This window comes from Drosophila albomicans, chromosome X (assembly GCF_009650485.2).
Source record: "Drosophila albomicans strain 15112-1751.03 chromosome X, ASM965048v2, whole genome shotgun sequence".
Taxonomy (NCBI): Eukaryota; Metazoa; Arthropoda; class Insecta; order Diptera; family Drosophilidae; genus Drosophila; species Drosophila albomicans.
In genome coordinates, this window is record NC_047627.2 from 24776132 (window position 1) to 24791215 (window position 15084).

Here is a 15084-nt window from a genome sequence, read left to right on the forward strand (position 1 = left end):
GAGTAGTAGGATCATAAAATACACTAAGTCTAGAAGAAAAGAAAGTTTTGTCTGATAAAATTCAAGAGAACAAAAATGAATTGCATGCCTCCTTAAATGTGGCCTATGTTGCTGTTGTTGCTGCCCCCATATCCCCTAAAAAAAAAAAAAAAAAAAAAAAAAAAAAATACGAAATTCCCCCTCGAGAACTTTGTTGAAAATTTAGACGTATTCTTTATATCAAAGTATGTCATTTTGTGCACTTAAAAGAAAGAAAGATAGCAAGCAAACGATAACTTTTGTATTATATGTAAAATAACGTGCCAATCCCAAATGTTTACCAAAAAAAAAAACGAAAAGAAAACTAAATTAAAATTGAGAAAAAGAAAACTTCTTGAAAAATACATACATATGTATATATTTATGTATACATTAGAGTCGAGGCATAGCCTCTTAGTCGAAAAAGCCCTCAATGAAGGCACACACACATACAAACATATACTATAAACGTATTTTCCCTCTCCCGCCTGGGCATTTGTGTCCGTGAGCCGTGTCTGTGTGAAAGCTCACGAAAGCTCCCACTCGCATAGAGCTTTTGGGGGACATCATCATTCTGCCTACGTCGTAAAATGTGTCAATTTCTTTTAATTTTCAAATGCATTTGATTTGAATAGTTTACGTTTTATTTTCAATATCGAATATTCGATATCTAGGGAGAAATTGTTATGAATATATATATATATATTGTATATCCCAAGCTAGGGGCCACATTTGATATAGTTTGTACTTCGGTGAAGCAAAATTCAAATTGAAGAAAAATGAAAAAAGAAAAAAGAAAACCAGATGTGACAGATGTGAATACGTTTGTTTCGTTTTTTTTTTTTAATATATATAAATTTAAAAAATAAATATATATATATATATAGACATATTTAGATATTCATACCTGTACGATTAGAGATCGGGGATTCCGAGTACCCGAGCATGCAAAAAACATATTTATGTATTGTGCACGAGCAAATTAACAGCAAGCAAACTGTATAAATATTATTATTAACGACTACATAATTACAATTATAGTTTAATGAGTAAATCGAGGGAAGAAGTGGAAAGTGGAAAGTGGAAAGTTGAGCAAGAGTATGAAATGAAAGTAACTAAAATATTAACTTCTATTAAACAATGCTGCGTATGAACTTATGATTGTATACATACTATATATAACTATGTATTACCATTATGATTATCATTATTATTATCATTATCATTATCATTATCAGTAATATTAATATTATATATTGTTATTAATATTCGTATGCTTATTATATAATTTCCCAATTGATTTCTCCTCCCCCCACATCAGATTGCTCAACCAACAAAAAGCTCTCAAAATATGATGTGTGATTACAATTCGATCTACAAAACTTATATCTTATTATCTATCCATTCACAATACATGTAATATTTATATTATTATTTACAAGAAGAATACAAAAAAAATATAATGAAAATAAACGTTCCTATTGCTCACACACACACACACACACATATATATATATATATACAAGTATATAATTCTGTTTCGCTGTTGCTTTGTACAGGGTCAACAAACAATCTCGTAACTCCCTCAATGAATGCAATTATTACAAGTTTTTCCGATGATTTAATGCCCATAAACGAAATATATATAAACTATAGAAAAACTGTAATCGTCATGTGATTAGTTTTTTTTTTTTTTTTTGTTCTTTGTTTGATGTAAGATGTGTTTAACTCTATATTATGATTAATTTAATTTTAATAAATATATTTTGTCAACAAAAGCAATTCCCACATAAAAACCAAAATTATTGAAAATGCAGTCAGCTTTGTTAAAACGAAATACAATTCTAAAGAATTTCATTTTCGTTTACATTTTCGTTAACATTTGATTTTTGAAACGCAAGAGAGCATTACCGTTAAGCCGAAATGTAACTAAAAAAAACAACAAAAAAAAAACAAAAAAAAACAGCAACATCTTACGAAACGAAATGTAATGAAATAAATATGATAAACCAGATCCCCTTTCGAAAAGAAGAACAAATAATAACAAGAAACTAAAATGAAAAAACACATACAACAAAATTGTAAAAGATATTTATGAAGTTTGGTGTTGAGGTCATAATGAAAGTTTGAAATAAACATTTTCTGATGAAACTGTCGTTGCATTATTTTATTTTGCAAGAAATTTCGATTTTCTTCTAATTTGTTCAACAGCAATTATTTATTGTCGCATACTTTTAGGATGCGCCCATTTTGGTGCTTAATGCCGAATTGTAATTATTTTGTAGCATACTTTCAGGATGTACATTTTTCAATTTTAGGTCGCGGCAATTTAAAGCTTCATTGCAGTGACGCTAGATGGCGCCACTGTGCCTGCTTTTTGTACGTCTGCTTGCTGCTCAGTTCTGTTTGCCTGGTATTTCACCTGCTGACTTGGTACTTTTTAGCCATTCGCGGTAACTGCGAGTGGTCAGCAACAACACCATCTACAACAACAACTACAACAACAACAAATACAACAACAACAACTACAACAACAACAAATACTACTACTACAACAACAACAAATATTACTACAACAACACCATCTACAACAACAACAATAACTACAACAACTACTAGTACAACAACTACTGCAACAACAACAACTACTAAAACTACAACATCTACAACAACAACTATAACAACTACAACAACAACTACAACAACATCAACAACAACAAATACAACTTCTACAACAACAACAAATACTACTACAACAACACCATCTACAACAACAACTACTACAACAACAACAACTACAACAACAACTATAACAACTACAACAAATACTACTACAACAACAACAACTACAACAACAACAATAACAACAACTACTACTACAACAACAACAACAACAACAACAACAACAAATACTACTACAACACCATCTACAACAACAACAACAACAAATACTACTACAACAACACCAACAACAACTACTACTACAACAACAACAAAATTTACTACTACTACAACAACATCTACAACAACGTCCGTGTTTGGTGTGCCTTAATGTCGAAACTTGAAAACTGCTGCTTGAGCAAAATGAAATACCAGGCAAACATAAATCAGCAGCAAGCAGACGTACAAAAAATCATTGACTGACGCTATGAACTATTGCATACTTTTAGTGTACAAGTTTTGATGGCATTGCGAAAAAATCATAGCATACTTTTATGGCCAACAAAGGCTTTCAACTAAAAAGTATTAAATACTTGTTTAATAAAATAAAATGAAAAAAAAAATTAAATACTTGATCATATCCTGCCGCACACTGCCAGGACTCGATGCATTCGACTCACAAGGACTAGGATTCGGCAGAATATGCGAGAATGTAATTGAGTTATAGCAATTTCTTATTAAATGCACTTAATTCCTTTCATACTTACCTGTAATCCGGAATATATAAATATCGGCAAAAGCACAACAATTAGCTAGTTCTCAAGAATGCTTTTAAATCGAAAAACCGTTAAAAGATTATTTATGTAGAAGTTACGTTAACATTTTGAAATACACGAAAATAACAAATTTCAAACTACGCGCGCTTCAATTTAGTTCCAATCTATCTGACAGTGTGCCCAGGTCTCACATTTCGCGAGCATTTAGTATTTTTGTCATATTTCAAAATAGTTGCTGCTGGTCACACTACGATAAATAAAAGAGCTTTCAAAAAAGCTCCTGTCTTTGCTTTTGTCATTATTGTTGTTTTGCTGAACATATTACAAAACAACAAATTCAATTTGACAAATTGAGAGAGCTAAGCACTAAAACTAACGTAAGATGAACAGAATTAGCCAAATTTTACTGCGTCCGGGCTTCTTCACCAGCCACCTGGCTGGCGCAGCACGTGCAACTCCAGTGATGACAACCGCAGCCACAACACGCTGTTGGTACAGCGCGGACGCAACTGCTCCGCCGGCATCGGCGGCGACAGTGGACAAATCCACATTGGAGAAGCTGGTGCGCACCAACAAGGTGGTGGTGTTCATGAAGGGCAATCCACAGGCACCGCGTTGTGGCTTCAGCAATGCTGTGGTCCAAATCATGCGCATGCACGGCGTTCAATACGATGCTCACGATGTGCTGCAAAACGAGGCACTGCGGCAAGGTAAGATTAGGACAACATATTCTGGCTGTGTTTGATCAATTTGCCCACGATCTATTCCTTTTTGGCTTAGGCGTCAAGGAGTTCACGGATTGGCCGACCATACCGCAGGTGTTCATCAATGGCGAATTCGTCGGCGGCTGCGACATTTTGCTGCAGATGCATCAAAGCGGCGATCTTATCGAGGAGCTGCAGAAGGCGGGCATCGTTTCGGAGCTGCTCAAGGCGCAGCAGGCGAAGGACGAACAGGATGCAAAAAACAAGAAGTAAATGCGAGATTTTACCAAAAAATTAATTGTTAAATGCAATGTGTTTTTTTATTAATATTAATGAAATATGAATTACGTTTATGTTTTCTGTGTATTCTGCTTCTTCTTCTTCGTCTGCTTGCGTTGTCCAGCATCATCAATGTGCTGCAAATGTTCCATCAGTTTCCCCTCCACGCTGTCGTTGCTCTCCGCCTGCAAAAGCTCGAGACATTTTCGCTGCCCGTCGGCATTTCGCATATTTACCACAATTTGCGTGAGGCTGCGTGCAATCGATTTGCGTATCACTTCATCGGGGGGCATTGGCGGGGCTCGACTGCGAGGGCGTCGTGGTGGTGCGACAGAGGCGGCACTAGTTGCTCCAGTTGCATCACTCTGCTCCATTTCTATTCACTGACTGAGGACAGCAGACGAACTGCTTCCAGAGTTGAGCTTGCACATTAACCGTTGCATTTTTAGCTTTTTTATTTGCCGTTTACGCACACTTCATTTTAACTACGAGAAGCGCCGTTAGCTTTGCTTCACCCGGCTGTGGTTGTTGTTGCTCCCTTTTCCTCCTACGTTGTGCTATTTATAGTTGAGAGCGAGCGAGAGATGCAGTTGAACCTGACCAGTTTGTCTTGCTGTGTGGGTTGTTAACTCTTCGATGAGCAGCGCTTACAAGCTTAACCCTGAGATGAGCGGCGGTGTTAGATTTGACCAGCAACTGTAATAATTCAAATTTTTAATAATAGAAAGCAAAAATTTGTATGAGTATGTGAAATAATATGTAATAATGTAATAATAAATAATAAATTAAAACAAAATCAAATAATTAGTATATTAAATGTTTTGTTTAAAGATTAGACCATTAAATTTTTTGTAACTTTTAAATTGATATTCAATTTCAATTATTGTAATCACAAATTTTATGACCAAATCATAAAATACAAGTTCGAAATAAATGATATATAACAATAAAACACTTTCTCAATATTCCTGTTTTTTACAATGTGTGTTTTTATTATTAAATATTACATATAATATAATACATGTTGATTTAGCTGGTGTTGTTGTTGCTGCTTTTTGTTTTACAAAAGCTAATGTAATGTAATGCACATAACATTTTTACCGTCGTTGCTGTTGTAATAGTTTCATTAATTCATGGAAAAATATAGGTATAGTAGTTACATACATATAGAAAACAACAGACGAAAAAAAAATATATAAAGTCTTATGCGATAAACTTGCCTATTAGTTAAACAAATAATAAAAAGTTGTTAAACGTGATATGCCCAAAATATACAACATATCCATATACAAAATATATATATAGTATGTATATATAAAAAAAAAGTAAATTTGTAATACTTCTAAAGTTCAGCTTTTGACAAATGAAACGAGAACTCGCCACGCACACACACACACACGAAACGAGTAGCAACGAGTGGCGAATGGCGAGTGACGAGTAACGAGTAGAGTAGAGACAAAAATCAGACAATCGAGGACTTGTCCAACATGGAAGAGGTGTCCAACAGCAGCTCACTGCTGCTGCTCAGAATGTCGTAGAGCTCGTGGGGCGCATCGCCGGCAATGGGATTGCCGAATGGAAAGAATGAAGAGAGCGTCGATAGCTGCAATGCACCGCCACCGCCATTGACCACCTGCTGCAGTCCATTCGCTGCCGCCGTGGCGGGATTCGACTTGCGACGTCGCTCCACGCCATCCACATACTCCACAGGTTGATCCTCCTCCTGACGCTGTTGCTGCTGCTGACGCGTCTCGCCCTGGGAATCGTAATAGGCATCGGGCAACTCGTCGAAACTCTGCAGCTCAATCGAACGCTGCAGCTTGGCAATGTTGCTCAATAGCAGGCGATGAAAGAGATCCACCTGCGGCTGACCACCGCCGCGTATATCGAGCACAGGGAGCCAACGATAGTAGCACTGTTCCCACACGGCCAGATCGAGGATGCGATGCGCCGGCTGCAGATAACGATCCTGGGGCACACTCGACTGCGTTGCAAACAGCTGCGGATTGATGGTGTAACGTGAGGGCGATGCGCCCGCTCCTGTTCCTAGCAATCTACTGTTGTTGTGTCCTCCGGCTCCGCCTCCGACAGCTAGAGAGCGTCGATGATGCTGCTGGGCAGCGGTGATTTCACCACGCTGTCGCTGATACAGCGGATTGCTGAAGAAGAGCTTATCCTTGTCCGAGAACTGTTCGCCCCAATCCCAGACGGGACGGAGCACAAGTCTCGCCTCGTTGACAGCCGCCGCACGCTGCGCCTGACTGTCGAACTGAAAGCTGTCGAAGATGGGCATAAAGCAGGCGTCCCACAGTGTGGTCAGATACGTTTGCGAGAACTCGAACTCATCGGGGAACTGCTGCAACAGCTGCCACACGCAGTCGAGGAAGAGCAAAAAGACCGGACTCTGTTCGCTGTCCGGCGCCTGTTCCCCGCTGGCCACACACACATGACCGAGACGCCGCTGGAACGGATGCTCGAGGGCAATCCACTCCTTTTGCACCAGCGACTGAAAGCCATCGATGCTCCGAAAGTGGGGATCAAGCAGCAGCTGCGTTAGACTGCTAATCACACAGCAGAGATCACGGCCATTCGACTCTTGGAGCACACAGGTGATCGAGGCACGCAACGTGGCAGCAGCTTCGCTTGCATGCCGCAGACACAGCGACACATACAGCAGCCAATTGGTCTTCTCCAGCAGCCCCAGATACTTGTCATCCTGCAGCATGAACTTCTCCGGCGTCTCAGGTGTGCAGAGACGCCTCAACTTCTGATACGCTCGCTGCACATCTTGGATGCTCGGCAGCTGATCCGTCAACTGCAAAAGCTTCAGTTGCCGCCGCTCATCACACTTGCGCACCAGCTCGAGCATAATGTTCTCCAGTTTATTGTCCTGCTGCGAGGCCGGCTGCAGCTCGGCGAGACGCACCAGCGAGGCGCCTCCGCTGCCATAGCTGTACACCCAGAAGGCGGCACGTGAATCGCAAAACGCAAGCGATAGCTGCAGGAAACGCTCCACCTCGCAGCCCTTGGGGATGACAAAGTGCGGCGGCAACGTGTATTTGCATGCCTGGAGACGATTCTGCAGCTGCGGCACTGCGCTGGCGCTCACCACTTGCCACTCGGTGGCGCCACAACGTATCAGCTCACGGGCCCAATCGTTCTTGCTCGCATACATGCTGACGCCCGGTATGGGCGTGGCATAGTAGGGTTCACGATACGCATACGCGAAGCTCAGATCGTGGCGCATGGGGAAGGCGAAGCGGGCCAAGGCGGAGGCAATCAGTTTGCCGTAGTCACTCAGCTTGGAGTCCTGCTGCTGGAACGCGAACTTGAGCAGGCGAAAGTTCTTGCAGATGATGTGCAGGGCCACGATCCGTCCGTTGATGTGCTGCTGCTTGGCGGGCTCCAGTTTCTTGCGTCTCCCACTGTTGCTGGCCATGCGTGCCGCTTGCAGAGCGCTGGCGGCACGTCCCTGCTCCGCAATCGTGTACAGCTGATCGATGTTGTTGAGCGTCACCTCATTGCGGCCCAAAAACGTGTTCTCCTGATACAGATCCGACGAGGAGGCAGCTGCGGCAGCGGATGTCGAGGCAGAGGCGGGGAGCAGATTGCGGGCATGCAACGGCACAAAGGCCAGCTTAAAGTTGGTCACGCTCAGCAGGCCAAAGCTGGCCTCCTTGTGGCTCGAGGACAATCTGTTGGCGCTGCCATTGTTGCCATTGCTTTGACTTGTCGTGTTGCTGCTGTTGTTCGTAATGTTCGGACTGCTGTTGCTGCTGCTGCTCTCCATGGGCGCTATGGGTGAGTACATGTAGGCGGGCGCGGAGGCGACGATCTGCTCGCCGGAGAGCAGGCGCGGCTTGGCCAGATGCACGTCGCGCAGATCGCTGGGCAGGCACCATTCGTTGGTGTCCGCGGTGACCCGCAGATCGCCGACCATCGGAGCCACGTAGCTGGTGAAGGTGTTGCGCTTGCGATGGTCTGGCATGTCATTGCTGCCAGTTGCCATCCTCGGTTGCGGTCTTTATGCCTCTCCCTCCAACACGGCCAATTTACTGTTATTGTCGTTGCTGTCGTTGTTGTCGCTGTTGCTGCTGCACGTACTTTGAATATTCAATTATTTGCTATTTCCGGTTTGCTTTTGTCGTTGTTGGCGTTACTCGTTGTTGTTGTTGTTGTTATAGCTGCTGTTGTTGTTGTGGCTGTTAATCTTGCTGCTGCCGCTGTTGCTGTTGTCGTTGTGGGCGCTTTATTTGCACCTGGCTGACGCCGCCTCCAATGCTTGCAAAACTGTGTACATGAAGCAAAAAAGATCACACACACACATATCCAGACAGCGAGACAGAGACACACATGAGCGCATCAGCATAACGCATGCATGTGTATGTGTACGTAATGAACTGAAATTAGAATTATCGTTCGCATTTTTGATAAGTTTATCAGCTTACCGTGTGTGTGTTCTCCTCTCTTTTTTCTTCTTTCTTTTTTCGTTGCTACGCTCGGCTGTGTTGTTGGTGGCGGCTGGTGTTTTGCGTGCAAACGTGTTGATTAATATGTCATCTTTGTGCATCATCTATCAGCAGCACACACATGCACACACAATATATATGCATTTATTTATTTATTATTTTCGTTGTCGCCATCAATATACACATATGCACACATATATATTGCTCACTCTCGCACACATATGCAAACTCATTGCATGTCCGACAAAATTAGTTATCGCTATCGGTTTAAGTGCTGGCAAGTGTTGCGTCAAAACAGCTGATTCGATACCTACAACTGCATAGTTGCACAACACTAAACATTGCACAAACGATAACATTCTATGGCGCGCAATTTTTCAATTTTAATTACAATTAATTGTCAGACATTTATTATTATTTTTCTGAGGCACATAATACGCATAATCGACAACTTGCCCCAATTCCATGGTTACTCAGGTTTTGTTTTTCACATTTGATGGTGTTCTTTTTTTATGCTTCTATATCAAAAAATTTGGCCTTGGTGAACTTTGAGTGTGGCCGCTTTGACGAAAAACAGGTGACCACAATGTAAACAAAACTTTATCAACTAAATTGTAAATAAGTGAGCAATCAAAATCATTAAAAAATATAAGCAGAATGATTTATAAAAATCAGTAGTGCAACTGTATAGCAATTTGCACGCCTTTGTTTGTTGTGGTCATTAGTGTTGCCTAATTGTGATTGGCAATCGATAGGCACATTTATCGGCAATCGTATTGGATAAATAAATTTGCTTGTCAACACCGCCGCATAGAAATATAATTCCGCCGGTGACCACGCGGCATACGATTTGAGTGAGGTAGACGCGTTTTCTAAATGAAATAAACAAAAATATAACAATAACTAAAAGATCTACTTCTCTAACGTTAGCACTGTGAATGCTTTGGGGCCCACAAAGCAGTCGATGCTTCACACTTTGCCTATCATCAGCACTGCCGGCAGCATCAACAACGAAATTTGCAATAAATTTCCAGTGTCATTATTTTTTGCAACATTCACGTTCGATCGGCCAAAGCGCTCGTTACAACGCAAAGCGACGACCCACAAGCCACAAACTAATTCTACCACCAACCATCAACAACAACATAAAGAAGACCGCAATGTCCGAACAAGTGAAATATTTGGATACGCCTGATAAGTCAGAGACGGATAAAAAAATTTACAAGTAAGTGGTGGTTCTTTTTGTCCCACTTTCCGTACCACATGCATGGATAATGCATGGATAACACAAACAGCTTGCATGCAGTTACAATCTAGGTCACTTTGTTTCTGTTTTGGATGTCTTTGTGGAATTTTTGTTGATCAATTCTATGACAACAAGAACAATTTGTCATGCGGATGCAGCTTAATAAGCTTGAAGCGAAGCCTAAATGATTTCCAGCAATAAGCTACCCAGTAGTATTTGATATGCGGACAACGTAGTTGCCCTGCTGTGGAATTAGATCGCGTGCTCTTTAAAAGCTATGGACAAATTGAATTTTAAATGGAATTAAGCAAAGTTTGCAAACCCTATTTTCTTAAATTTTCCCTTAAGTTTGCAAATTATTTAAATTCTGTACATCGAATTGAAATTAAATCTCTTAAACCTTTCTAGGTCTTTGCTGCTTTCCAATGGCTTGCACGCTTTGATCGTCTCGGACCCAAGTCCGATGCCACACGACGGCTTCACCAGCTCGGAGTCCTCGGTGGGCGGCGAAGCAGAAGAAACATCCGCGGAAACGGAGACCAGCGACAGCTCCAGTGAGAGCACATCGTCCAGCTCGGGCAGCGGCAACAGCGAATCCGATTCGGACAGCGAGGTGGGCGATGAGAAGCTGGCCGCTTGTGCCATCATGATTGATTATGGCTCCTTTGCTGAGCCACGACAATACCAGGGACTGGCACATTTCCTTGAGCACATGATCTTCATGGGCTCGGAGAAGTATCCCGAGGAGAATATCTTTGATGCGCACATCAAGAAGTGCGGTGGCTTCGACAACGCGATGACTGACTGCGAGGATACGCTTTTCTATTTCGAGGTGGCCGAAAAGCACTTGGATTCCAGCTTGGATTACTTTACTGCACTCATGAAGCATCCCCTAATGAAGCAGGAGGCAATGCAACGTGAACGCTGCGCTGTCGACTCCGAATTCCAGCAGATCGTGCTCGAGGATGAGACACGTCGCGACCAGCTGCTGGCCAGCCTGGCCACCGATGGCTATCCCCATGCCACATTCGCCTGGGGCAACATGAAAACCCTCAAGGAGAATGTCGATGACGATGTGCTGCACAAGGTGCTGCACGAAATACGACGCGATCATTACGCGGCCAATCGCATGTATTTGTGCCTGCAGGCACGCCTCCCCATCGAGGAGCTGGAGACGTTGGTGGTGCGTCATTTCGCCGATATACCCAGCAACACGGTGCGTGCTCCGGATCTCAGTCAATTCAATTACCGCGAGGCCTTTCGTCCCGAGTTCCACCAGCATGCGTTCTTCGTGCGACCCGTGGAGAATGTGTGCAAGGTGGAGCTGACCTGGGTGCTGCCCAGTGTGCGTCAGTACTATCGCAGCAAGCCGGATCAGTTCCTCTCCTTCATATTTGGCTACGAGGGACGCGGCAGCCTCTGCGCCTATCTGCGTCGCAAGCTGTGGGCCTTGGAGCTGGTCGCTGGGATCGATGATAACGGCTTCGATTTGAATTCAATGTACAGTCTGTTCAATGTCTGCATCTATCTGACGGATGAGGGTTTCAAGCACATCGATGAGGTGCTCGCCGCCACCTTTGCCTATGTCAAGGTTGTGGCCGATGCCAATCCAAAGGATTTGCGTGTCATCTACGACGAACAGCAGGGCATCGAGGCAACAGGTTTTCGCTTTCAATCCCAGCGACCGGCCATGGATAATGTACAGGATCTGGTGATCAATAGCAAATACTTTCCGCCCAAGGATGTGCTGACCGGCAAGGAGCTCTACTACGAGTACAATGAGGCGCATCTCGCTGAGTTAATCAACCACCTTAATGAGTTCAAATTCAATCTGATGTTCACCGCTCGCAAGTACGAGGATCTGGTGTATGACAAGCAGGAGAAATGGTTTGGCACCGAATACACAAGCATTCCCATGCCTGAAAAGTGGCAACAGTTGTGGAACGACGCCACTTCCAAGTCGTTGCCGGATTTGTTTTTGCCCGAACCGAATCGCTTTGTCGTCGAGGACTTTACGCTCTTTTGGCATAAGAACGGCAAGCCCGAGGTCCCCGAAGCCCCCAAAAAGCTGCTGCAGAACGAGATCTGTGAGCTGTGGTTCCGTGCCGATGATAAATACGATCTGCCCGAGGCGTTTATGACATTCTTCTTCATCTCACCGCTGCAGCGCAAGAATGCCAAAAAGTAAACAAGTCTCTTTTCTCTCTCATTTCTATGCTAAAGTTAACTTCTCTCTCTCTCTCTCTCTCTCTCTTTAAGCGATGCCATGTGTGGTTTATACGAGGAGCTAGTCAAATTCCATGTGAGCGAGGAACTTTATCCGGCCACCAGCGCAGGCTTCAGCTACACGTTCAACGTGAGCGAGAAGGGACTGACTCTTCAGGTGCGCGGCTACAACGAGAAACTGCATTTGCTGGTCGAATCGATTGCTCAGGCCATGGTCACGGTGAGCTCCACGCTCAATGAGGACATGCTCGAGACATTTGTCAAGGATCAGCGCAAGAGTTATTTCAACACTCTGATCAAGCCACGCCAACTTAACAGGTGAGCAGAGCTGACAACTTGTCAGCTTATCGATGACATAAGCTCTTTGCTATGAAGTTGACAATTGCATTGATTCAAGTGAAAATGTTAATGTTAATCTTGCGTCATTTAAATGTCGAGTTGATCAGTCACAACTCATTAATGCACACTCATTTCGAATTGTTAATTATTAACCAGGTGCAAGGCAAAGCACAGTTTTAACTATGTTAGATATATGTAGCTTAGATTTTTATAGATTTAAATTTACAATGCAAATGACGCTATTAACGAAGATATTACTCATAATTTTTATACCCACTGCTCATAGGGTAAAAGGGTATTATAACAGCTTAAGAGACATCTCCGAATCTGTAAAGTATATTCTTGATCAGCTAAGACGTTATAGTCCGTCCGTCTGTCTGTCTGTCTGTCCGTCCGTATGAACACCTAAATCTGAGAGCTTATAATTCTAGTTTTTTATTTATAGCATTTTTTCATGTTTGAACATCATCAACTTTGTTTCAAATCGACTAAAATTCGAAGAACAACCGTGGTTTGGATGGTATGTTAAAGTCCCGAAATTTAGTACAGACAATAATAACTTTAGTTTTTATGTTGTTAATTTGATTGCATTTACACAACAATTATTTACTACTACGAGTTTTAGTAGCTTTGGCTGACAATCTAGTATATTTTACACTCTATGGTATGTTTTGAATCAAGCACTATACCGACTTAATGTATATTACCTTCGTTATAGTATTTTTGCGGTATATTTTAAAAGAGCACACTCGACACAGTGGCTTTCTTACTTGTTTAAATCTAGTATATTCTTAGAAATTTTGCGGTATATTTTTCTGGTATATTTTAAGAATAATACCGCACTGATTTGCTTTCATTCAAAATGAGTAGCAGGTATCTTACAGTCGAGCACACTCGACTTTCTTTCTTACTTGTTTCACATTATATTTAAGAATCCTATTCAATTTGAAAAAAAAACTTACCCCACTCTTCTTTTTTAGGGACGTTCGCCTGTGCGTGCTGGAGCACATACGCTGGCTGATGATCGACAAGTACAAGAGCCTCAACGACATCACACTGAAGGATCTGAAGGAGTTTGCCACACTGTTTCCGCAGCAATTATACGTGCAGGGTTTGGTGCAGGGCAACTACACCGAGGAGTCGGCTCACAATGTGATGAACACGCTGCTCACACTCCTCGGCTGCAAGGCGATCCAGGAGCGCAAATACATCGAGGATCGGACGGTGCAGCTGCCGCAAGGAGCGCACTATATACGCTGTCATGCGCTCAACGAGCAGGACACAAACACTGTGATCACGAACTTCTATCAACTGGGACCCAACACGGTCCGACTCGAGTGCATACTCGATCTGCTGATGATGTTCGTGGAGGAGCCGCTGTTCAATCAGTTGCGCACCAAGGAGCAGCTCGGCTATCATGTGACAGCCACGGTGCGAATGAATTACGGCATCGCGGGATACTCGATAATGGTGAATTCGCAGGAGACGAAAAATGCTGCGAGTCATGTGGAGAGTCGGATCGAGGTGTTCCGCAACAATATGATGCAGATCCTTGAGAATATGTCACAGGAGGATTACGATCACACACGCGACTCGCTGATCAAGCTCAAGCTGGTCGCTGATATGGCGCTTAATACCGAAGTCACACGCAATTGGAACGAGATCATCAATGGGGAATACATGTTCGACCGGCGGCGTCAACAGATCGAAGTGCTGAACACGCTGACCAAGAGTGAAATTATTGCCTTTCTGCTGGACAACGAGATCACAAACATGCGCAAGATCTCCGTTCAGGTGATTGGCCACAAGACCAAGGACAGCGAAGTTGTTGATGGGGACGTCAAGTCCGATTCGGTTGCTAAGGAGCAGGAAGAGGACGACGACGATGACGATGAGGAAGAGGAGGAGGAGGATGACGAGGAAGAACTATTCCAAATGCTGGCCAACAAGCTGAATGTCACGTTTCTGCCCATCGAAGGCGATGCCACCACAATTGTGGACATTGCCGACTTCAAGGCCAATCTCGATCTGTATCCCCTAAATCCGGCAACTGTCGCCGCGTCCGACGAAGCCGCCAAGCGTCCAAAGATCATTGAGGATGCGCTGAAGAGCACGTGAGGAGCTTCTCTCCTCCCTTAACGACGAATCCAAATTATTTAACCACCACACAAAATTCAACATTAATCATAGATCAAGTCGTTGCACCGAGTGTTTAAATTCTTAGTGCAAACACTTCACACACACCAAAAAAAAAAAAAGAAAAAATAAATCACACACACTCTTGACATTGTCCACTTGTAATTGCATCGCCAAAATCAAAGCAATTTGTGTAACTGACGAACATTGAAATCAAACTAACAGCTTAA

At 42.9% G+C, this 15084-nt stretch overlaps 4 protein-coding genes across 5 annotated transcripts; 2 read left to right on the plus strand and 2 right to left on the minus strand.

The window, feature by feature from the left end:
- Positions 1 to 3742: 3742 nt before the first annotated feature.
- Positions 3743 to 4512, plus strand: LOC117572771 (glutaredoxin-related protein 5, mitochondrial). The gene is made up of 2 exons (XM_034255864.2): positions 3743 to 4165; positions 4236 to 4512. Exons 1-2 carry the CDS (start codon positions 3838 to 3840, stop codon positions 4430 to 4432), a joined length of 525 nt encoding a protein of 174 aa, XP_034111755.1. The 5' UTR covers positions 3743 to 3837; the 3' UTR covers positions 4433 to 4512.
- On the minus strand, positions 4510 to 5035 carry LOC117572777 (uncharacterized). The gene has a single exon (XM_034255876.2). It carries the CDS (start codon positions 4810 to 4812, stop codon positions 4510 to 4512), a length of 303 nt encoding a protein of 100 aa, XP_034111767.1. The 5' UTR covers positions 4813 to 5035.
- Positions 5036 to 5409: 374 nt separating this feature from the next.
- On the minus strand, positions 5410 to 9153 carry LOC117571780 (myotubularin-related protein 10-B). Its single transcript, XM_034254141.2, has 2 exons — positions 8887 to 9153; positions 5410 to 8728 (listed from the first exon to the last, which is right to left on the minus strand). Exon 2 carries the CDS (start codon positions 8445 to 8447, stop codon positions 5901 to 5903), a length of 2547 nt encoding a protein of 848 aa, XP_034110032.1. The 5' UTR covers positions 8448 to 8728; positions 8887 to 9153; the 3' UTR covers positions 5410 to 5900.
- A 502-nt stretch (positions 9154 to 9655) lies between these two features.
- Positions 9656 to 15019, plus strand: LOC117567308 (nardilysin). Of its 2 annotated transcripts, XM_034247199.2 has the most exons (5): positions 9656 to 9766; positions 9838 to 10132; positions 10562 to 12337; positions 12413 to 12697; positions 13699 to 15019. In XM_034247199.2, exons 2-5 carry the CDS (start codon positions 9846 to 9848, stop codon positions 14834 to 14836), a joined length of 3486 nt encoding a protein of 1161 aa, XP_034103090.1. In that variant the 5' UTR covers positions 9656 to 9766; positions 9838 to 9845; the 3' UTR covers positions 14837 to 15019. The 2 variants fall into 2 exon arrangements, with proteins under 2 accessions (XP_034103090.1, XP_034103099.1); XM_034247208.2 differs by lacking the exon at positions 9656 to 9766 and having other exon boundaries at positions 9823 to 10132.
- Positions 15020 to 15084: the final 65 nt, after the last annotated feature.

Coding starts and splice junctions, on each gene's coding strand:
- LOC117572771 (XM_034255864.2), top strand. CDS start 3,838: ATGAACAGAATTAGCCAAATTTTACTGCGTCCGGGCTTCTTCACCAGC. Junction 4,166..4,235: donor AAACGAGGCACTGCGGCAAG/GTAAGATTAGGA, acceptor TTTTTGGCTTAG/GCGTCAAGGAGTTCACGGAT.
- LOC117572777 (XM_034255876.2), bottom strand. CDS start 4,812: ATGGAGCAGAGTGATGCAACTGGAGCAACTAGTGCCGCCTCTGTCGCA.
- LOC117571780 (XM_034254141.2), bottom strand. CDS start 8,447: ATGGCAACTGGCAGCAATGACATGCCAGACCATCGCAAGCGCAACACC.
- LOC117567308 (XM_034247199.2), top strand. CDS start 9,846: ATGCTTTGGGGCCCACAAAGCAGTCGATGCTTCACACTTTGCCTATCA. Junction 10,133..10,561: donor ACGGATAAAAAAATTTACAA/GTAAGTGGTGGT, acceptor AAACCTTTCTAG/GTCTTTGCTGCTTTCCAATG. Junction 12,698..13,698: donor AAGCCACGCCAACTTAACAG/GTGAGCAGAGCT, acceptor CTTCTTTTTTAG/GGACGTTCGCCTGTGCGTGC.